We start from the raw sequence: 21914 nt of genomic DNA, 5'->3' as shown, positions 1-21914 counted from the left end.
TTTAGTTTCTCAACGATCAAAGTGAATGAGTAACAACCAAGGTCCTCAGCATATGGCATCTGTCTAGACTGCAGAACCCTGGTGTGTAGACCAGGACAGAGGAGCCTGCACTGCCCCTGAGATCCCAGGTTGCTAAATTAGAAATGTTTTTGGTATATTCATGTCTCACAGACCAAGCTGGACTCAGATTTGTGGTTCCTCGGCCTCCTGAGTGCAGGGATTAGAGGCTGTACCACCACAAGAGGCACTTAGATTAGAACTTTTTTCTTTCCAAAACAAGAGTTTCACTTTATAGCCCTGGCTGTCCTGGAAGTCCCTCTGTAGACCAGACTGGCCTCAAACTCACAGAGATCCACCTGCCTCTGCCTCCTGAGTGCTGGGATTAAAGGCATGTGCCATCACGGCCTGGCAAATGGAAACTTTTAAAAAATATTTATTTATTTTTATTTTATGTGTATAAGTGTTATACCTGCATGCATGTAATTGCATGGTATGTTCCGTGCAGTGCTATGGAGACCAGAAATGGCTACTAATTCCCTGAAACTGAGTTTCAGTACACTTTTGAGCCACAAGGTTGGTGCTGGAAACCAAAGCCAAATCCTGAGCCAAAACTCAGCCAACTGCTGAGTGCTCTTCACTGATCAATCACAGGTCCAGCCCCTTGGCTGGAAATCTTAACACATGAATGCTTTGTGTCGGTTAGTTTTCTATTGCTGTGATAAAACACCATGGCCAGAAGCGAGTTATAGAAGGAAGAATTTTTTGGACTTACAATTCTAGAGACATAGAAGTCCATCATGGCTGGGAGGCATGGTGGCAGGCAGGCATGGTGGAGGGATCACAAAGGTGAGAGCTGAAGCACAGTGAGCAAATGAGGAGTAAGGTAGGCATTCAGCTCTCAGTGTCTGACCTAGTGATAGACTTCCACAGCAGGGCCACACCTTCCAAACCCATCCAAACACCATGGTATTCAAATACCAGAGACTATGGGAGAAACTTACTACTCAAACCACCATTTTGAAATTAAGATGCGGGCTGGAGAGATGGCTTAGTCACTAAGAGCACGACTGCTGTCCCAATGGTCATGAGTTCAAACCCCAGCACCCACATGGTGGCTCACAACCATTCGTAAAGATATCTGATGCCCTCTTCTGGTGTCTGAAGACAGCTACAGTATATTTACATATAATAAATAAATAAATCTTTAAAAAAAAAAAGAAATTAAGATGCTGTTGCAAAAAAATATTTTTGAAAAGCATTAGTCTTGGTCATGAAGAATTTTTGTAGCTGTGCTCTGCTATTACTGGTGAGGCTACTCTCCGATTTAGCAGTGTTTATCTGCTAAGTCATGAGAACTTGGTAGTTTATAAAATTTCTTCTTTAGCTCCTTATTTTCTCACTGTAGGTTCCTCTGAATAATATTCCTCTGGCGAGGACCCAAACACAAGTGAGCTTCCTGAAAACACCTTTCTTGTCTGCTGTACCCACCCACCCTCCACTACATTAACTTGACCTAGTGGTATATGTGTATTTTCTAATGTCATCTTCCACCACCATAAATGTTAAACAGCTTCACAGAGACCACACTTCCCCTTCTGTTCTCAAGGAGTTTCTGTCTTAGTTATGGGTACATCTTGATTCTGTTCTATTCTATTCTATTCTATTCTATTCTATTCTATTCTATTCTATTCTATTTCTTATTCTTTTTACCCTGAACCCAGCCCCTCACACACTAAGCATGCCTTATATTGGTGCTATGAACTAGCTTAGAAGCACTCCTTGTCTTTACATTGTGTAAATCTCTTCTTCCTGTGCATGTGCTCTACCACTATGTATATGGGTGTGGGCACGCACACTCCACAGTGTGTGCAGAGGGCAAAGAATGCAGGAGCTAGTTCTCTCCTTCCACCATATGTGTTCTGGGATCAAAACCCAGTAGATCAGGCTTCCTCTCCAAGTGCTTTCACCCACCTACCGTCTCCCTGGCTCTCTCCATCTTTTGCCTTTTTTTTCTTCTCATCTTTAGATATGTGCGATCTCTAATCTTTCTGCTCTTCCTTTTCACTCTCTGGACCTTGCTTGCCTGAAGCGCTCGTAGATTCAGCACAGCTTTTGGTGGAAGTGAAGCAGGAAATTTGAAGCTCACTGTTCTCTGTGGTTGTTGTGTGCCCTACATCCTGCTGTGAGCCTCCTTCTCAGAGCTAGTGTCTCCTCATCGGCTGTCTCGCTTACTTTTCTGTTGCTATGATAAGATGCCATGACCAACGCAACTTACAGAAGAAAGAATTTGTTTGGGGGCTCATAGTTTCTCAGGCTTAACATCTACAGCATGGCATCAGGTGGGCAGGCATGGCGCTGGAGCAGTTGCTGAGAGTTTAAATCTTGAGACAAGGCAGAGTCGCTGGGAATGGCTGTAGTTTTTTTTTTAACCTCAAAGCCCACCCCACTGATACATCTTCTTTATCAAAGCCATGCCTCCTATTCCTTCCCAAACAGTTCCAGTAACCCGGGGACCAAGCATTCAAATATCTGAATTGATAGGAGCCGTTCTCATTCAAACCAGCCCAGTACCCTTCTCAAGATAGTATTCCTTATTGTTGCTGTGAGGTTATGAGGATGTAGTCTCCTCACAGCCTTTGTTCTGCCTTCATAGCATTCAATCAGTTGTTCAAAGCCTTCAAGGATGAGCTGATCAGATTGATTGATCTGTGAGAGTCAAGGAAATTTAATGGTGCTTTATGATCATAATAAAAGTTTGAATTAAGTAAATACATATGTAGTTAATATTCATTTTGTCTTGTAATTTGAACATTTATTTTCTTGAGTATATACACCAGAGGTACATTGCACAAGTACCTTTCCTGCCTCCTTCTTATTCATATGGTAAACTTGCTTTGAGACCGTTCATACTAGGAACTTCTTGTTCTCTTTTGTAATTAGCTTATGCATGAATGAACAATTTTATTTATTTACTTATTTATTACTGAGTTATGGTCTCACCATGTCATTTTAGCTGACCTTGAACTCACTATACAGACTAGGCTGGCAGTAAACTTAGAGACTGGCTTGTATCTGCTGCCCTATTGTTGAGTTTAAAGACATTTGTGGCCACAATTTTTGTGTTTCAATACTGAATATATTCATTAAATGTATGGAGTTCATTATTTTGCTTGTAGATTTTATAATTAAATGTTAAAAGCTCCTTGGACAATGATCCATTACTACTTAAATATGTGTATGCATCTATAGTGTGTTTTCACTCAGTCCTCCTGACGGTCAGTCTATCCTTGAGGCTAGATAAGTTTGACTCCTCAAGGCTTCCTCCTCAGCAGATGGGCACAAATACAGAGACCTACAAGCAGACACTATGCATGGAGTGAGAGACCTTGGAGGAACACTCAGCCCTAAATGGGATGTCTCCATCAAATTCCTCCCCTCACAGCTCAGGGAACCCTGGAGAAGAGAAGGCAGGAAGAGTGTGAGAGGCAGAAGGGATGGACGGTACCAAGAAAACACGGCTTTTAAAATACAGCAGTCAAGCTGGGCAGTGGTGGCACATGCCTGTAATCCCAGCACTCTGGGAGGCAGAGGCAGGTGGATTTCTGAGTTCGAGGCTAGCCTAGTCTACAGAGTGAGTTCCAGGACAGCCAGGGCTATAAAGAGAAACCCTGTCTCAAAAAAAAAATCTAAAATACAGCATTCTTGATGCACATATGAACTCAGAGGCTGAGGCAGCTCGTGCAGGTCTTCACAGGTTGTCATACGACTGTGAGTCTCTGCATCTAAATCTGCTTCTTGTGCCTTTTCTTGGGCTGTTTTCTGTTTGTTTGTTTTTTTCCTATTCTCATTTGTTTTATATTATATTATGTCATATTATATTATTATTCCTTAGAAGCTATTTTTTCCTGTTGAGACATGGAAATGGAGTGGATCTGGGAGGGAGATATAGAAAATCGGAAAGAGGAGAGGATGGGGAAAACATAATCAGGATATATTGTGTGAAAAACTATTTCCAATAAAGAAAAAACAACTTGACTCCTTACCAATTTATCTTTCATTGTCATCTTTTATGTAAAAAACAAAACAAAACAAAACAAAACAAAACAAAATCTGCCTAAAAATAGGATAGGCAAGTAGTAAGAAATATCAGTGTTTTTACATTTACTTCTACGTTTTATATGGAAAAGTCCATGCTTAGAAATATACCCCAGATCCGGGCGTGGTGGCGCACACCTGTAATCCCAGCACTTGGGAGGCAGAGGCAGGCAGATTTCTGAATTTAAGGCCAGCCTGGTCTACAGAGTGAGTTCCAGGACAGCCAGGGCTACACAGAGAAACCCTGTCTTGAAAAACAAAAAAGAAAAAAACAAAACAAACAAACAAACAAACAAAAAACCCTCCCCCCCCCCAAAAAAAGAAAGAAACATACCCCAGAGCTATGCTTTAGAACCGTCATTGGGTTCTAGTATTTGAATGAAAATGAGGATCTGACAGTCCCTAGGTATGGCGGAGGAGAAGGGTTTTGTTGTAGAAATGAGGGAGAGCACAGGCAGAGGCATCTGGAAGAACCCAGACTGAACATGGCCAGCTGAGTAGACCAGGCCGTGAGAGGAGAGAAGAGAGAGGGAAAGGGAGAGAAAGAAAATGGATGAAGAGAGGAGTAAAAGACCAACAGGCCAAAAAAAGAGAATGGTTGTCAGCTTGACTATATCTGGAATGAACTTCAATCCAGACATGGAGGGCACACATGTGAGAGATTTTTCTGCTTGGCTTGAAGTGTGGGAATCCACTTCTAGTCTGGACCTTTGATCTAGAGCTTGAGGCAGGAAGAACTGGACTGCTGGAAACCTATATAAGGACATAAAAGAAGGACTCGTTTGGTTGTTGCCTTGCAAGCACATCCTTTCCTTTATTAGCACGGTAGCCTCTTCTTTCAGATACCAGCATATACTGAAGGCCATCTGAGACATCCAGCCTTTGGACTGAGCAGTTACTGAATTTTTGGGCTTTCTGATCTCAGTCAGCCATTGTTGGATTAGCAAACTGCAGCCTACAGACAATGGCCCCTCTTTCTTTCTCTTCCTTTCTCTCTCTGAATAGACATATAAACATAATCTTTATATAAATAGATAAATATATCTATAGATAGACATATAGATGCATATAAATGAATATAGATACATATATATAACTATATATACAGACATAGATTTAGATGAATATATATACACAAATATATAGATGAATAGGTAAATAGCTATAGATAGATAGATAGATAGATAGATAGATAGATAGGTAGATAGATAGATTCATTTTATAAAATTTGTTACTGTAGAGAACCCCAATTAATACAGGAGGGAACCCAAGGTCAAGAACTGGAGAGGGACAACATTTAATTGGGGCTGGCTTACAGGTTCAGAGGATCAGTTCATTATTATCAAAGCAGGAGCATGGCAGCACCCAGGCAGGCTTGACACATGAGGAACCAAGAGTTCAACATCTTGTTCTGAAGTCAAACAGGAGAAGACTGGTTTCCAGGCAGCCAGAAAGAGGGTCTTAGAACCCACACCCACAGTGAAATACTTCCTCTAACAAAGCCATACCAATTCCAACAGGTCACACTTTCAAATAGTGCCACTTCCTGGGCCAAGCATATTCAAATCACCACAGGGGTGGAGGAGAGAGAGGTGCTAAAGACAGGTAGGGGACTGTGTAATAGGTAGGGGACTGTGTAATGGGTAGGGGACTGTGTAATGGGTAGGGGACTGTGTAATAGGTAGGGGACTGTGTAATAGGTAGGGGACTGTGTAATGGGTAGGGGACTGTGTAATGGGTAGGGGACTGTGTAATAGGTAGGGGACTGTGTAATGGGTAGGGGACTGTGTAATGGGTAGGGGACTGTGTAATAGGTAGGGGATTGTGTAAGAGGTAGGGGACTGTGTAATATGTAGGGGACTGTGTAATAGGTAGGAGATTGTGTAAAAGGTATACTCCAAGAGCCTGGCCGACAGCATCTACTTTGATATGTTAAATAGGAACCTCAGCCTTTGGTCTCAGGTTTCTTTGAGACCTAATTGTACCCTTTAATGTTACAGCAAGATGATACACTCTTTTTTGTTTATTTGTTTGTTTGTTTGTTTTTGAGATAAGGTTTCCTTCTGGAACTCACTCTGTAGACCAGGATGGCCTCGAATTCAGAGAGTTTGCCTCCCAAGTGCTGGGATAAAAGGCATGCGCCACCACTACCCAGCAAGATGATACACTCTTATAATATGACTATTAAAAATGCTGGGGATTACAAATTAGAGAAACTAGTTCCTGATTTTCTGCAAGTTATTTGACCATTCTGGAATTCTAGTTCTCTTCAAAAAATCAGACATGGGTTCTGAGGATACTCTTAGCATTCCAGTTCTCTCTATATGGAGAAAAGTATTTCCTGAGCCATAGATCACAGTCTAATGGACTCTCTCTCACTAGAATGGAGTGTACACACAGGCGCAGCTCGCCTCTGGTGTATAAGTGTTGATCCTGCTATGGAGATGTTTCTTATTTTAGCATGGCATAGTTTGCAAGAACACTTTAGGTTTGATTGTCACTCTGCATTTTTTGCTCACACTGGATGAGACCAGATTCTCCCCAGGCAGCTGTGAAACTGGACATGGCTTATTGATCTGTGAGTGCTAATTTCTAGAGCAATCAATGGACTACAGAAATATACCCAACTCAAATCAACTTATTCACAAACAAAAAGGGACGACTATTATTTGTTGAGTTCTACCAGATGCTATCCTAAGGTGGTATCAACTAAACCAATACGACAAGAAAACTTCAAATTAGTAAAGGACAGTTTTAATTGGGGATCAGAGTGGCAACTAGGTTAGGTACATTGATCGAAACGGCTGTGTTCATTTTGAATTAGAGCCCTGCAGCCACCTGACCAGAGCCTTTGTACCAGCAAGCAGCAGCAGAAGCATCTGTTCTGTTAAACAGCCACACATGGTGCAACTTGAAGGTTCTGCGAACTCAAGTGGAATTTTCTGGTCTAACTGTAAGGTAAGTGATAAATGTATAGGCTGTGCTGATTATGAGAAATGTATAAGAGGTCCCTCTTGGGACAGAAAGAAACAATCTAAAATCAAATGCTGCCGAGGACTGTTAGCTTATTAAACAGGGGATGCTAAAGTGGCATTTGGTAGCAAAACAAGCCTGAATGGTTGAAGGGTCTGTAGTCAGTTAACTGTAGTCGGTGGAAAGTTCTTTTCTTTTCTTTTCTTTTTGTTTGTTTTTTGTTTTTTTGGTTTTATTTTGTTTTTTTTGGATTTGGTTTTTTTCAAGACAGGGTTTCTCTGTGTAGCCCTGGCTGTCCTGGAACTCACTCTGTAGACCTGGCTGGCCTCGAACTCAGAAATCTGCCTGCTTCTACCTCCCAGAGTGCTGGGATTACAGGCGTGTGCCACCACTGCCCCACTGGAAAGTTCTTTTTAGGGAACTTAGAACAACTTTTGTACATGACCTTGTTTTTCATACTGGTGTCAGTTTATTGTGATTTCTTAGGAACTTCAGAAAAATTTTCTTTGCTATTTAAAAACAATTTCCACATTTAAAATAAACAGGGACAAATTAAGCATATATATTTTAGGATGTCAAAATAGAGACTAAGAATAAAATTGAATATTTTATACATTTTTAGAAGAATAATTATATAACTTAGATAGGCTCAAGCTTAAGGAATTACTACTTAAATGACTGAAATACATAAATATAATTTAAATTATATTTAAATTAATATAAATTAAATATAATTTTTACACTCTTATTTTACATTTCAAGTAACTCAGAAATATAGAGAATAAAATGTAAAAATGTCCTCATTATTTTTCCAGTTTTTGTGAGGAAGACTGGGTGCTGTGGTTCATGTCTGAATGCCTAATACTTGGGAAGCTAACGCAGGAGAATTTTTTTTTGAGGCCATCCTGAGCTGTATAGTGAGATCATGTCTTAAAACAAAGATCGTCAAATTCTGAGAAACATCTCCTTTCTCAGTTCTTTAGCTGGATAGTTTTATGTCAGCTTGACCCAAGATGGGTTCATCTGAAAGGAGGCGATCTCAATTAAGAAAGATCTCTCTATAAGATCAGGTTGTAGGCAGGCCTGTAAGACATTTTCTTAATTAGTGATTGGTTTCTATTCCACCACTGGCCTGGTGGTCTTGGGTTCTATAAGAAATCAGGCTGAGCAAGGCATGGGAAGAAAGCCTTTAAGCAGCCCCCCTCCATGGCCTCTGCACCAGCTCCTGCCTCCAGGTTCCTGCCCGGTTTGAGTGAGTTCTGACTTCCTTTGATGATGGACAATGATAATGGAAGTGTAAGGAAAATAATCCCCCTTTCCCTCAACTTATGCTTTGGTTATGAGGTTTTGCTGCAGTAATAGAAACCCTAAGACAATTATATTTAAAATTTTCTTCATATGTATGCGTGAAAACAAGTAAAGTTTACACAAGTGTTTTTATTAAATAAAATCATATTTTTCTTTTGTAAAAAAAGGTTTATTTTATGTGTATAAATGTTTTGCTTGGATATATGTCTGTGCACCACTTCCAACTTGGTAAGTGCAGTGGTCAGAAGAGAGAGTTGGATCTCTTGAAACTAGAGTTATGAACGGTTGTAATCTACCATGTGGGTGCTAGGAGACATAACCATTCCAATCATAACTATAACCGAAGCCATATTTCCAGTCTCAGTCATATTTTCTTAGAAATCTGTTGTCCCTTTCTTTTCTTTTTTACCTATTTTCTGCCTCTTCCTTCTCCCTTCTAATTCTTCCTGCAACTATACTCCTGGACTTTCCTTCCCATGCTCACACACACACACACACACACACACACACACACTCATATATATGCTCATATAATCATGTATTTCTTGCATACACATGTGTATATGTGTACACTTATGGCATTTTATTTTATTCAGTGATTGAAAGTTTTACAACAACCTACAGAATAATTTACATGAGGAATAATAATGAGTTTCCAATTCCTGTTGGTTTTTTTCAGGTGAAATTCCAATGTGTGTGTGTCCCACACCTCAGATATACCATAACTGTGATTGAATTTGTGGCTTCTGAGATAAAGCCTAGGTAGAGGAGGTAACACTTCAGAAAATATTGGAGAGACGAATTTAAAAATTATAAATTATGCCATTGTCGTTGGTTTCAGGGTGGAAGCTGAGAAAACTCACTTCAGAAGCAGAGGCTTAAAAATGAAAGTTTTCAACCACCGGTGGTGGGCGCGCCTGTAATCCCAGCACTCTGGGAGGCAGAGACGGCTCAATTTCTGAGTTTGAGGCCAGCCTGGTCTACAGAGTGAGTTCCAGGACAGCCAGGGTTACACAGAGAAACCCTGTCTCGAAAAAACCAAAAAAGAAAGTTTTCTGAGTGCTCAGGGAGGTGGCCAGCTCAGGATCTGAACTGCTTCCCAGAAGGGTGAGTGTACATTTTTAAAGGATGTGAACACAAAGCAAGGGGGGAGCTGGGGGAAGCTAGGGAGAGCTGAGGGGAACTGGGGGAAGCTGAGGGAGCTGGGGAGGGGGAGCTGCTGTGTTAGCCAGTTGTAATTTGACATTACAAGCTAAGCTGGGTTAAGCAAGAAAGTACCTGTCTGGGCTGTATCCAGGGCACCTGGCTTCAAGGTGCAAATTCATTTTTTGCAGCCAGGTCCCCTCCTGGACTCTGGGCTGGAATTTTAGAATGATAAGGGAGCAAAGGAGAGGGCGAGCAGCAGAGTCAATTGGGGCACAACAGGCGATTGGACATATATTTTATAGTTTATGCACCCTGGTTTAGATAACAGCAGTTTCTATAATTTTTTACTGGTTAACAGATGATTAAGAAAACATTGGAGAAGTGGGTTAGGAGTTCGTTCCTAGACTTAGGAACTTGAACTTGTTTGACCCTGCCAGCAAGACGGAAGACGTTGTCCTTGAGATGGGTGGATTCTGAGGACTGTCTCCTTACAGTTTGCCCCTGAGGTGTCTGGACTCAGACAACTGTTTACAACAGAAACTGTTCAGCTATGGGGAAGTCCCTAGAGCCTGGGACCTTGAGTTTAGTTTGTTCTTATGATTAAATGTAGTCTTAAAGCAAAATGGTAGTACTTAGAATACGTTTCTTTTGTTTGTTCCTTACCTTTGTCTACTTCAACTTAATTATATTTTCCCCTGTGATTTTCATATCTGAAAGCCTTCCACATATTAGATATCTTTAGGTAATTGTTCTGACTAGTCTTGTGTCAACTTGACACATAAACTAGAGCTATCTGAGGGGAAGGAAACTTAATCGAGAAAATGTCTCCATAAGATTGGCTGTAAGGCGTTTTCTTAGTGATTGATGTGGGGAGGGCTCAGTGCATTGTGGGTGGTTCCATTCCAGGGCTGGTGGTTCTAGGTTCTATAAGCAAACAGGCTGGGCAAGCCATGAAAAGCAGGCCAGTAAGCAGCACCCTCCATGGCTTCTGCATCAGCTCCTGCCTCCAGGTTCCATCCCTGCTTGAGTTCCTGTCCTGACTTTTTCCAGTGATCTGGAAGTATAAGCTGAAAAAATAAACCCTTTCCTTCCCAACTTGCTTTTTTGGTCATGGTGTTTTCATGGCAGTCATAGAAACCCTAAGACAGTGTTTTGACCTAACAGAACCTTGAAAAACATAATTTTCCAGGATAAACAAAGTCACTTGAGTATGGCACTTTTGCCTTGACTCCAAACTTTCTAGAGAAACAGTTTAAATTATCTTTTACAAGTTTTCAAGAATTCCATAAAGACACAAGATGTGATGGCACAGCCCTTTAATTTCTAACACTTGGGAGGCAGAGGCAGGCAAATCTCTGTGAGTTCGAGACCAGTCTGCTATACAAAGTGAATTCCAAGAAAGTTGGGGCTGTTATGTAGTTAAACTCTATCTTGAAAAACCAAGAAAGAATTCTATGAAGACCTGGCTTTCCAGATGTGTTTTAGTGGCACTATTTTTGTGTCTGCCTCAACATTACCTTGGCTGGAAACAGTTCCCAAGGATTTACTTGACCTCTCTCTCTCTCTCTCTCTCTCTCTCTCTCTCTCTCTCTCTCTCTCTCTCTCTCTCTCTCCCTCTCTCTCTCTCCTCTCTCTACACAGGGCTTCTCTGTGTATCCCTGGCTGGACTCACTCTGTAGACCAGGCTGGCCCCAAACTCAGAAATCTGCCTGCCTTTGCCTCCCAAGTGCTGGGATTAAAGGTGTGCGCCACCGCCGCCCAGTGGCTGATTTCTCTTTATGTGTGCTTTATTTCACAATGTGTGAGATGTGAGTGTGGTAATATGAGGAGATCCTCTTTTGCTTTCCCTGTTGATGGTAAATTCAGTGAAAGACTCAGGGGAACATATTGATACCTTCTGTGTAGAGAGACCCGTATTCTATGGAGAGACTCTACTTGCAGGGAGTGCACCTTTAAGTGAGACAGAAAATGAACACATCACAAAATTCTTCTAGGCTAAATGTCAAATCAGTGGTAGTAGAAGCTTAGGAAAGGGAAAAGTAGGGGGTTGGCCTGCTTAGAGAGAAGTTCTGGAGTATTTGAATCTTAAGATCGTTCTAGATGTGAGATAATTGGGCCTCTCAAAGGAGAAGAAAAGTTAGCAAGACTGTGGAATATATTGTACAAATATGGAAACTAATGGGTATCCTAGAATGAAAGGGAAATGTATGTGGCAAAGAAAAGGATGAGAAGTAAATTGAGTTAGATTCTAGGGGGTTAGTGTTAGATTCTAGGGGGTTAGTGTTAGATTCTAGAGGGTTAGTGTTAGATTCTAGGGGGTTAGTGTTAGATTATAAGGGTTAGTGTTAGATTATAGGGGGTTAGTGTTAGATTCTAGGGGGTTAGTGTTAGATTATAGGGGGTTAGTGTTTTGTTCAGAAACAAGTACTCCTTGGAAAATTCCAGTTTCTTCAGGTATGAAGTTGCTATCAGGAATTGTGTTGATTTAAGCAAAGAATCTGTGCTACTCATGAGCCTGCACCTTTAATAAGTGACATCCCTCAGTTTTATAACCCCTTGTTTTCTGTATATTTCAGACGTGAATTCCTAACCATGGGAGATTGGAATTTATTGGGTGGCATCCTAGAGGAAGTGCACTCCCACTCCACTATAGTGGGGAAAATCTGGCTGACTATTCTCTTTATCTTCCGAATGCTAGTACTTGGTGTCGCTGCTGAGGATGTCTGGGATGACGAACAATCGTCCTTTGCCTGCAACACCCAGCAGCCAGGTTGCAACAATATTTGTTATGATGATGCTTTCCCCATCTCTTTGATCAGATTCTGGGTTTTGCAGATTATCTTCGTGTCTTCCCCTTCTTTGGTATATATGGGCCATGCACTTTATAGACTCAGGGACTTTGAGAAGCAAAGGCAGAAGAAGAAGTTATTCCTTAGAGCCCAGATGGAGAATCCAGAGCTTGACCTGGAAGAGCAAGAAAGGGTAGAGAGGGAGCTGAGGAGACTCGAGGAGCGGAAGAGGATTCATAAGGTCCCTCTGAAAGGATGTCTGCTGCGCACGTATGTCTTACACATCTTGACCAGATCTGTGCTAGAAGTAGGGTTCATGATAGGCCAATATATTCTCTATGGGTTTCAAACGCGCCCCATTTACAAGTGCACCCAACCCCCTTGCCCCAATGCAGTGGACTGCTTTGTTTCCAGGCCCACAGAGAAGACCATTTTCATGCTCTTTATGCACAGCATTGCAGCCATCTCCTTGTTACTCAATATCCTGGAAATATTTCATCTTGGCATCAGGAAAATCATGAGGGCACTCCATGGCAAATCCAGCAGTGGGAAGGCTGAGAATGAAACAGGCCCTCCATTCCATTCAACAAACTACTCAGGGGCCCAGCCGTGTGTGGTCTGTTCTTCTTTGCCTGAAAGGATCACACTGCTTCAACCCAACAACAAACAGCAAGTCATCCGAGTCAATATACCAAGGTCTAAAAGCATGTGGCAAATTCCTCATCCCAGGCAACTTGAGGTGGATGTTCCCTGTGGCAAAAGAGACTGGGCTGAGAAAGTCGAGAACAGTGGACAACTCCACGTCCATAGCCCATGTCCACACGACCGCAGTGCCAGAATTCAGCACCCCGGACAGCAACCATGCCATTCTGTCTTTGGCCCCAAGACCGCAATGTCTCAGTCCTGGTTCAGTACAATGACAGCTTCTCATCACCGTGCATCCTCTGCGTTAGAAACCTGGGAGCAAAGCCAGGGCCCAGAAGTTTCAGGCAAACCTCTCACAGATCGCCAGAGTCACCTCCAAGGCAGTGATGGCAGTGCAAGAGAAAGTGAGGTTTGGGCAGATAGGTTAGGCCCAGCTAGTCGCAAGGCCAGCTTTCTATCGAGGCTGCTGTCAGAAAAGGGACAAAGGCATAGTGACTCAGGAAGCTCACGGTCTCTGAATAGCTCCTGCTTGGATTTTCCGCACGGGGAAAACAGCCCATCACCTCTGCCGTCCACCACTGGGCACAGAGCATCGATGGTAAGTAAAACAACCATGTTGATTCACCTTCTTACTCTTATACTTTCATTGTATATGGACATATGTATATGTGTATTAAAAGAGAAGTGACTTGAGAGAGAAATTAATTTATGAAAAATCAATTCATTAATTATATTCAGTTAAACTTATTTAATTAATAATTGAATAATAAAGAATTGAAGTGAATAATATTAAATAGTAATCATTCAATTAAAGAATAACCATTTAATTAATAAAATAAATTTATAGAAAAACTCACTATGGGGTTGGAGAGATGTCTTCCAAAGTAAAGAGAACTGACTGCTCTTCCAGAGGACCTGGGTTCAAATCCCAGAATCCATGTGGCAACTCACAACTGTCTGTAACTCTAAGATCTGACACGTTCACACAGACATGCATTGCAGGCAAAGCACCAATGCACATAAAAATAAATAAATACATTTTATTTTATTTTATTTTATTTTATTTTATTTTATTTTATTTTATTTTATTTTATTTTATTTTATTTTGAGACAGGGTTTTCCTGTGTAGTCCTGGTTGTCCTGAAACTCACTCTGTAGACCAGGCTGGCCTTGAACTCAGAAATCTGACTGCTTCTGCCTCCCAAGTGCTGGGATTAAAGGCGTGCACCACCACTGCCTGGTGTAATAAATTTTAAAAAGAAAAAAATGACAATAGTCATGATTATAAGTGATGTGTGGTATGGTTAAAATACCATCTCTTCCATTATAAGTCTCAGAGTGTAGCTGTGCAAGCAAGGCAGATGGAAGTTCTGTGCTGGTGAAAGGGGGTGTCAAGGGGCTGAGGCAGGAGCAGGTGATTCTACAATGGCAGATTGGGGACACTTATGGGTGAAGTCACTTTGAGTCTTGAAAGATGTTTCTTCAGAGCTGAGAGGACTACAGCACACGGAAGAAGGCTGTACCATCAGAAGTGCAGGGCACGCAAACCCTAACAGCTGGGCTCCCTAGAGGAGCAGCTGTGGGTGGCCAGAGCATAGAGAAGGATGAGAGGCGTAGAGACAGGGATGGCAAGAGAAACCTGCATGAAGGCCCTGAGGGGAGGGAGTGCAGAACCAACAGAGGACCAGAAGCAGAGCTGAAGAGATGGCCCACTTGGTAAACACATGCGTTATGGTAGCAATCCACATGCCCTGTTAGACAGGATGGCAAGTATTATTTAAGAGATGGCTCTAGGAGCATTAAAACCCGCAGCATTAATACTACTTTCATTGAAGACAAGTTTCACTGGGGAACTGAATGCATAACAATCAATGTTCTCCTGACTAACTGTGTGTTCATAACACGCAGTGGTTACCATGAGCAGCAGCCAACCGCCATATCAGAGACTTGTTTTTACCAGCTAATGTCTTTCCTTACTGCTGGATAGGGTCTGTAAGATCAGCTAGTTAAGCAATTACAAAATAAAAAGTAGGTGTATGTGCATGCGTGTGCATATGCTCATGTATGTGTTGGTGGGTGCTGGGAGAATGGGTCAGTGGTAAAATACTCACGAGTTCCAATCCCCAATATAGACATATAGGGCTGTAGTGGCAAAATGCATGTGCAATCCCAGCTTTGGTGAGGTGGAGACGGTAAGGTTCTTAGAGAGTCGCTGGCCACTAAACCTGCCAAACCGAAGAGCTCTAGGTTTGGTGAGAGAGCCTACCTCCACAAAAGGTGCAGAGTGATAGTCTATATTAATCTCTAGCCTCCACACTGTGCATGAACACACACTCATCCCATACACACTCAGAAACACACACTCTCACACACACACACACACACAAAGAGAAAGCTGTGTCTGTCAAAGTGTAGAGAATGACTTAGAGCAGATACTATGTGTAAGCTTGAGTTGCTCTCATCTAAGGAGGCCATGCACTGTTGAGTTAATACCTCGGGCAGTAAAGGCAACACAAAGGCTAAGACTAGCATTGCCTTGGCTTAACTTTGTTCCACCACGAGAGTAATATTTCCACAGTCATTGTAAGCACAGTGAACAGCTATTCTTGTTTCTTTGTAATTCAGAAACAAAGGGTGACATTTGTTTTAATGATTGCTCTGAACAGCCAGAGTTTGCTTGTTTCCGGTAAAATGAAACTCTCCCCAAGTCTGGGGGGCGGGGGACTCCAAGCTGAGCTCACTTGGTCGAGCTCATATCTCACAGTGGCTTGGGCCCTTCCACATCAATCACTAATTAAGAAAATGCTCTATAGATTTGCTGGCAGCCCAACTTATGGAGGCATTTTCTGGATTGTGGTTCCTTCCTCTTAGATGCCTACGGCTTGTGTCAAGTTGACATAAAAATAGCCAACACAGAAGGGAACTTTTGCCTCAATATTTCTTTTTTTCTTCTCAATACAAGACCTCTCTACAAAGGCCTGGCTCTCCTAGAACTCAGTATGTAGACTAGGCTAGCATTGAACTCCCAGAGATCCACTTGCTTCTCCCTCCCAAGTATGGGAATTAAAGGGTGCACTATGCCCCACTACCTCAGGATTATTAACAAGGGCATTTGAAGGGAGATTTGTTAAGATTTATTAAGTCTCTGGCCTAGAGAATTTTACTAGGGGCTGGAGAGATGGCTCAGCAGTTAAGAGCACCTAACTTAAGGACTGCTCTTCCAGTCCTGCCTGAGTTTAATTCCCAGCAACCACATGGTGACTCACAACCATTTGTAATGGGATCTGATGCCCTCTTCTGGTGTGTGTGAGGAGAGCAATGATGTACTTATATACATAAAATAAGTAAATAAATTTTTTAAAAAAAAAGAAAAGAAAGAAAATTTTATTATTTGTCAATTGCTAGAGAAGAGAAGAAAGAAAAAAATTTTTTTTAAAAAAAAGTAGAGGCAGGTCTCCCACTCTAGCAAGGGCCTGGCTGTGGTTTAGACAGGCTCCCTTCTGTTGGTCCATGATAAAGCCCACGTTTTGGAAAAGGAAGTGGGTTACTTGTACCAGGAGGTACTATTTGGTTTGGAGACCCACAATTCTTGGGACATAGCCAGGGCTAAGTCTATATTTATTGGATTGTGAATAGGCTTGGATTTTGTCTTAAGGCTATCCGCTTCAATCCAAGCTCAACCTCTCATCTTTCACTGCTGCTCCCTGCTCATTCTGCAGAGGCTGGAAGAGGGCTTTGGACCACCTCTCCCCTCCCCCGAAACTGCAGTTATAGATGTTTGTGAACCACCCACTGGACATGGGTGCTGGGAACTGAATTCTGGTCCTCTGCAAGAGCAGCAAGTACCCTGATCCACACTGAGCCATGTCTCCAGCCCCAAGGGACTGCTCTATATTTGAATTACTTTCTGTATATACTGAGGATTTGGGCACCAGATGTATAAACTGAGGATATAACCACTCCAAGGTGTGATTGAGGAGAAGGGTTTTCTTGTAGATTTGAGGGATGGTACAGCCAGATGAATCTAGAATAGTTCAGAGCAGAGAGAGGGAAGTATGAGGAACCTGGCCTGGAGACTGGACTGGGCCTTGAGAGGAGAGAGACAGGAAGAGTGAGAGGCAACAAAGCGCGCAGGCAAAGGAGACCGTGAGACAGGAGCAAGAGAGAGCGGGCCGAGAGGGAAAGCTAGAAGTGAGAGGGAGCAGGAGAGCGCAGGGTTGGCATGACAGGGTTACAAGGGAATGAGAAGACAGGAAGGGAAGGAAATCCAGGAGCTGAAGAGGTTTAGGGTAGGGATGAGGTGAGAAGAGCTGAGAAAAGCAACCAGAATTCAAAATCCTGCAAAACCTGGAGGCCAGCAGCAACTTTGGTAAGCTAATAGGCATCACAGCTATGTGTCCTGAGTTTTTTTTGGACCTGACACATTCCCCTGTGAACATCTGGCTAGTTGAAGGACAGTTATAATGGGGTTTCAGAAAAGACTGACCTTTGTTTTAGGTCTGGAATTTGGACAGATGACAGTGGGAAAGGATGGGGCAGTTGCAGGTAGGATTCAAAGCTTTTCTACTAAAGTTAGTGGACAGGACCATCTCCATGACACACGTCTGGGGAACTGCACAGAGTTACTCTGTGGAGCAGGCTTTGGATCCCTCATGTGTGTGACACAGAACTCTTTAAGTGGATGGGCAGAATTGATTTCACTAGCCCTTTTGAGTCTATTTTTGAAATCTCTTTCAGAATATGCTCCTAGAACTTTCATCCATTATGAAAAAATAATGCACCAAGAGAAGTTGCCATCTACAAGATGAAAGCTATGCCTTTGTCATCTCGAAGAATCTAGAAGAACTCTACGTTGTCTGCCAGGCTGTATGTTTGGATCTGGAGTGTCTTTCAAGGTCCAGGTTAAAGGTCCCAGATCGTAAAACCTTTAAGAGGTCCTGGTGAGAACTCTTAGGTTACTGGAGATGTGCCCTTGAAGAAAAGATGGAACTGCTCTCCTCTCTCCTTTCTTTTTCTTTTTCAAGTCAGGATCTCTCTATTTAGCCCATGTTGTCCTGGAACTCTCTGTGTAGAGAAGTCTGCCTTCAAGCTCACATAGATCCACCTGCCTTCCTCTCCAGTGCTGGGTCTAAATACACAGCCACCAAGTCTAGCTCCCCTCTTTTCTTTCTTTCTTTTTTTTTTAAATTATCTTTTAAAAAGATTTATTTATTTATTATATGTAAGTACACTGTAGCTGTCTTCAGACACCAGAAGAGGCATCAAATTCCATGGTTGTGAACTACCATGTGGGTGCTGGGATTTGAACTCAGGACCTTCGGAAGAACAGTCAGTGCTGTTAACTACTTAGCCATCTCTCCAGTCCTTCCCCTCTTTTCTTTTGCATACTGGCTACAAGGTAAGTCTTGTCATGGACTCCAGCCATGACATGCTGGGGAGCCATAGTTGCCAAAGTAATGAGTCCAGCTGACCCTGGGCTGAGACCTCTAATCCCACCAGCCAAAGCAACCCTTTCCACTTTGTAAGTTAATTCTCTTGGGTATTTGTTAGAGTCACAGCAAGTGACTAACACTACCAGGCAGGGTTCACCTCTGCTGGAGCCCCTTATGGGGACTGCAGGCAGCCTCTTACAGCTCTGCCTGGTCATGTCATCTGTGGCAGGTCTGAAGACCCACTGGGGAGAAATTGTGAGAGAAAAATTCTAGAGACAACTGCTCATAGTTCTGCCCTGAGGATTGGAATACCATTCTACTTTCCTAATCTCAGCAGCCCAGTGAGAGACCTGTGGTGGTCTGAATGGCTATGGCCCCCATAGACTCAAGTGTTTGAAGGCTTGGCCCATGGGGAGTGGCATTCTTAGGAGGTGTGGCCTTGTTGGAGGAAGTGTGTCACTGTGTGGGCGGGCTTTGAGGTCTCCTATGCTTAAGCTCTGCCCAGTGTGGAACCTAGTCCCTTTCTGCCGCCTGTGTCTGCCTGCACGCTGCCATGCTTCCCACCATGATGACAATGGACTGAACCTCTGAACCTGTCAGCCAGCCCCAGTTGAATGTTTTCCTTTGTAAGAGTTGCCTTGGTCATGGTGTCTCTTCACGACCATAGAAAACCCTAATAACACAAAAAGAGAGCACCAGGTCTGCAGCAGCAGGCTACAGATCCAGTACAAGCTGGACACTCCAAACCCAACCTGGGCTTGAGCACACTTTATGTTTGTAAGGGAGAGGCCAATGAGAAACTTCTCACGTGATCTCTCACATCAGTTCATTTTGTGAGCATGAAGAAAATGAAATTTTAATTTATAAAGATCTATTTATTATATGTAAGTACACTGTCACTGTCTTCAGACACCAGAAGAGGGTTCAGATCTCTTTTACAGATGGTTGTGAGCTACCATGTGGTTGCTAGGATTTGAACTCATGACCTTTGGAAGAGCAATCAGTGCTCTTACTCACTGAGCCATCTCTCCAGCCCCTGAAATTTTAATTTATAAATGTCATAGAGATTGAGCAACGACTTAAACAGCAGCAAATACGCCCACAATCGGCTTATATCCCTGCTGACACATTCACTGTCAGTGATAATAAATGTTGACTGTGGCCCAAAAAATGTTCCCAGAGGTTACCAAGAGGCATTACCTTGAGCTGGGCAGTGGTGGTGCACGCCTTTAATCCCAGCACTCAGGAGGCAGAGGCAGGCAGATTTCTGAGTTCGAGGCCAGCCTGGTCTACAGAGTGAGTTCCAGGACAGCCAGGGCTACACAGAGAAACCTTGTCTTGAAAACAAACAAACAAAAAAAAAGTCATTACCTTGTCTTCACCCTTCCTGTAGTCAGGACCCACCCAGGAGAGGAAGTTCAAAGGGCACTTGGACCCCACTGTGCAGAGAGGCAGGTAGGGTGTGGGAGGAGTTATTTAGCTCTTTTATCTTGTATCACATGACCAGACTGCCATGAAACACTGGCCATGTACCCTGCAACAAAGACTTTAAGTCCATAAGGAGAATCAATTTGGTTCAGAATTATGAAGCTCTGTATCGTTTATGTGCCATGTCCTAGATAGTTTTTTTTTTGTTGTTTTTTGTTGTTTTTTGTTTTTGTTTGTTTTTTTCCTGAGACAGTGTTTCTCTGTAGAGCCCTGGCTGTCCTGGAACTCACTCTGTAGACCAGGCTGACCTCGAACTCAGAAATCCGCCTGCCTCTGCCTCCCAAGGGCTGGAATTAAAGGCGTGCACCATCACTGCCCGGCCTGGATAGTTTTATGTTAACTTGATACAACCTAAAGTCATAGGAAACCTCAATTAGGAAAATGCCCCATTATATGGGGTTGAAGGCAATCCTGTAAGACATTTTCCTATTTAGTGTTTGATGTAGGAGGGCCCAGCCCATGGTGGGTGATGCCATCCCGGCCTAGTGGTCCTGGGTTCTATAAGAAAGCAGGCTGGGCAAGCCATGAGGAGCAAGCCAGGGAGCAGCACCCCTCCATGGCCTCTGCGTCAGCTCCTGCCTCCAGATCCCTGCTCTGTTTGAGTTCCTGTCTTGATTTCCTTCGTGATGAATAGTAATATGGAAGTGTAAGCCAAATAAACCTTTTCCTCTTCAAGCAGCCTGCTGGTCATGGTGTTTTATCACAGAGACAGAAACCCTAACCAAGACATGCTGTGAGATAAATACTTAAAACTTGTTAATGTGGCACGTGACTCACAAAGTTCCACTAACCTTGTACCTGCCTTGTAAGCACCTGATCTCCCCTCCCCTCCCCTCCCCTCTCTTTCCTTTCCTCCCATTCCTCCCAGACTCCCTTTCTCCCCCATCTTTAGTATCTCACTATATACAATGTTTTCCTGTTTCCCTTTTCCTTTCTTCATTCTGTGCTTGTTAGTTTTTTGTTTGCTTATATCTTATTTTTATTTTATGTGCATTGGTATTTCCCTGCATATATGTCTGTGTACAGGTATGAGTTATCAACAGTTTTGAGCTGCCATGTATATATAACTAATTTTTTCAAATTCTATATTTTTAAAGGATTTATTTATTTGTTATATATAAGCACACTGTAGCTGTCCTCAGACACCCCAGAAGAGGGCATCCAATCTCATTACGGATGGTTGTGAGCCACCATGAGGTTGCTGGGATTTGAACTCAGGACCTTCAGAAGAGCAGTCATTTCTCTTAACCATTGAGCCATTTCTCCAGCCCCCTCGAATCCTATTTTTAATGATGTTTTGTAAACGCTTTAACCTTCCTTAAAATCCACCACCCACCAGAGGGAGTGGAGAAGAAAGGGTACGGGGAGGGGGAGTGGACCTGTTTAGAAAGGTTCTTTGGAGCAACTCCTGTCTGTGTTGTCTGGAAATCAGCAGTCAGCTCACAGGTTAGCAGGTGGCAGCAGCTCCATCCACTCGCAAACACTTCATGGATACACTAGCAGGCCAGTTCATTAGAGTCGGGTTAGCAACAGTGGTGACACAACCTAGCAGAGACAGCCAGGCCTCAGCCTTGGCTCGAGTCAGCAGGAGGGATCAATAGGAACACCAGGAGAAGTTCAGTCAGGGAAAAGAACATCAGCGAAGATGAGAGAGCCACAAGTGCTGCACAGCTCACCCTATGAGCAAGCCGAGCTCTGTCTCTGTCACTCCGTGGAGTCCTACTTATATTCTCCATCACGTGTCCTCCACATGTCTAGCCTCAGCACGTGCATCCAATCAGTCTAAGTCCTTGGAAGCAGCAACAAACTGCAGCATACTCCCAGAAGGTTTTTAGTGTGTTTCTCTCTATGACAAATTCAGTTCAACTATGCAGTGTAAGGCAGACCAATACATGCATGTTGTTAGCAAAGAGTCCTTCATCCCATGTCCTTTCATGTGCTTGATTTAGCAGAACATCCTCTCTCCTGTGTCTGCTTCAGTGAAACCTTCCTTCATGAGTCTGCTTTAGCCTTTCACACCTGTGTCCACTCTAATGAC

The 21914-nt window shown here is 42.9% G+C and overlaps 1 protein-coding gene across 1 annotated transcript; it reads left to right on the top strand.

Moving 5' to 3' along the window:
- Positions 1-12114: 12114 nt before the first annotated feature.
- Positions 12115-17732, top strand: Gja10 (gap junction protein alpha 10). Its single transcript, XM_052175446.1, has 2 exons — positions 12115-13554; positions 17694-17732. The coding sequence occupies exons 1-2, from the start codon at positions 12115-12117 to the stop codon at positions 17730-17732; spliced, it is 1479 nt and encodes a 492-aa protein (XP_052031406.1).
- The last annotated feature ends 4182 nt before the right edge of the window (positions 17733-21914 follow it).

Source organism: Apodemus sylvaticus, chromosome 3 (genome assembly GCF_947179515.1).
Source record: "Apodemus sylvaticus chromosome 3, mApoSyl1.1, whole genome shotgun sequence".
NCBI classification, from domain to species: Eukaryota; Metazoa; Chordata; class Mammalia; order Rodentia; family Muridae; genus Apodemus; species Apodemus sylvaticus.
The sequence above is the reverse complement of the archived record's forward strand: the minus strand, read 5'-3'. Positions and strand labels throughout refer to the sequence as shown.

Coding starts and splice junctions, on each gene's coding strand:
- Gja10 (XM_052175446.1), top strand. CDS start 12,115: ATGGGAGATTGGAATTTATTGGGTGGCATCCTAGAGGAAGTGCACTCC. Junction 13,555..17,693: donor CTGGGCACAGAGCATCGATG/GTAAGTAAAACA, acceptor AATCTCTTTCAG/AATATGCTCCTAGAACTTTC.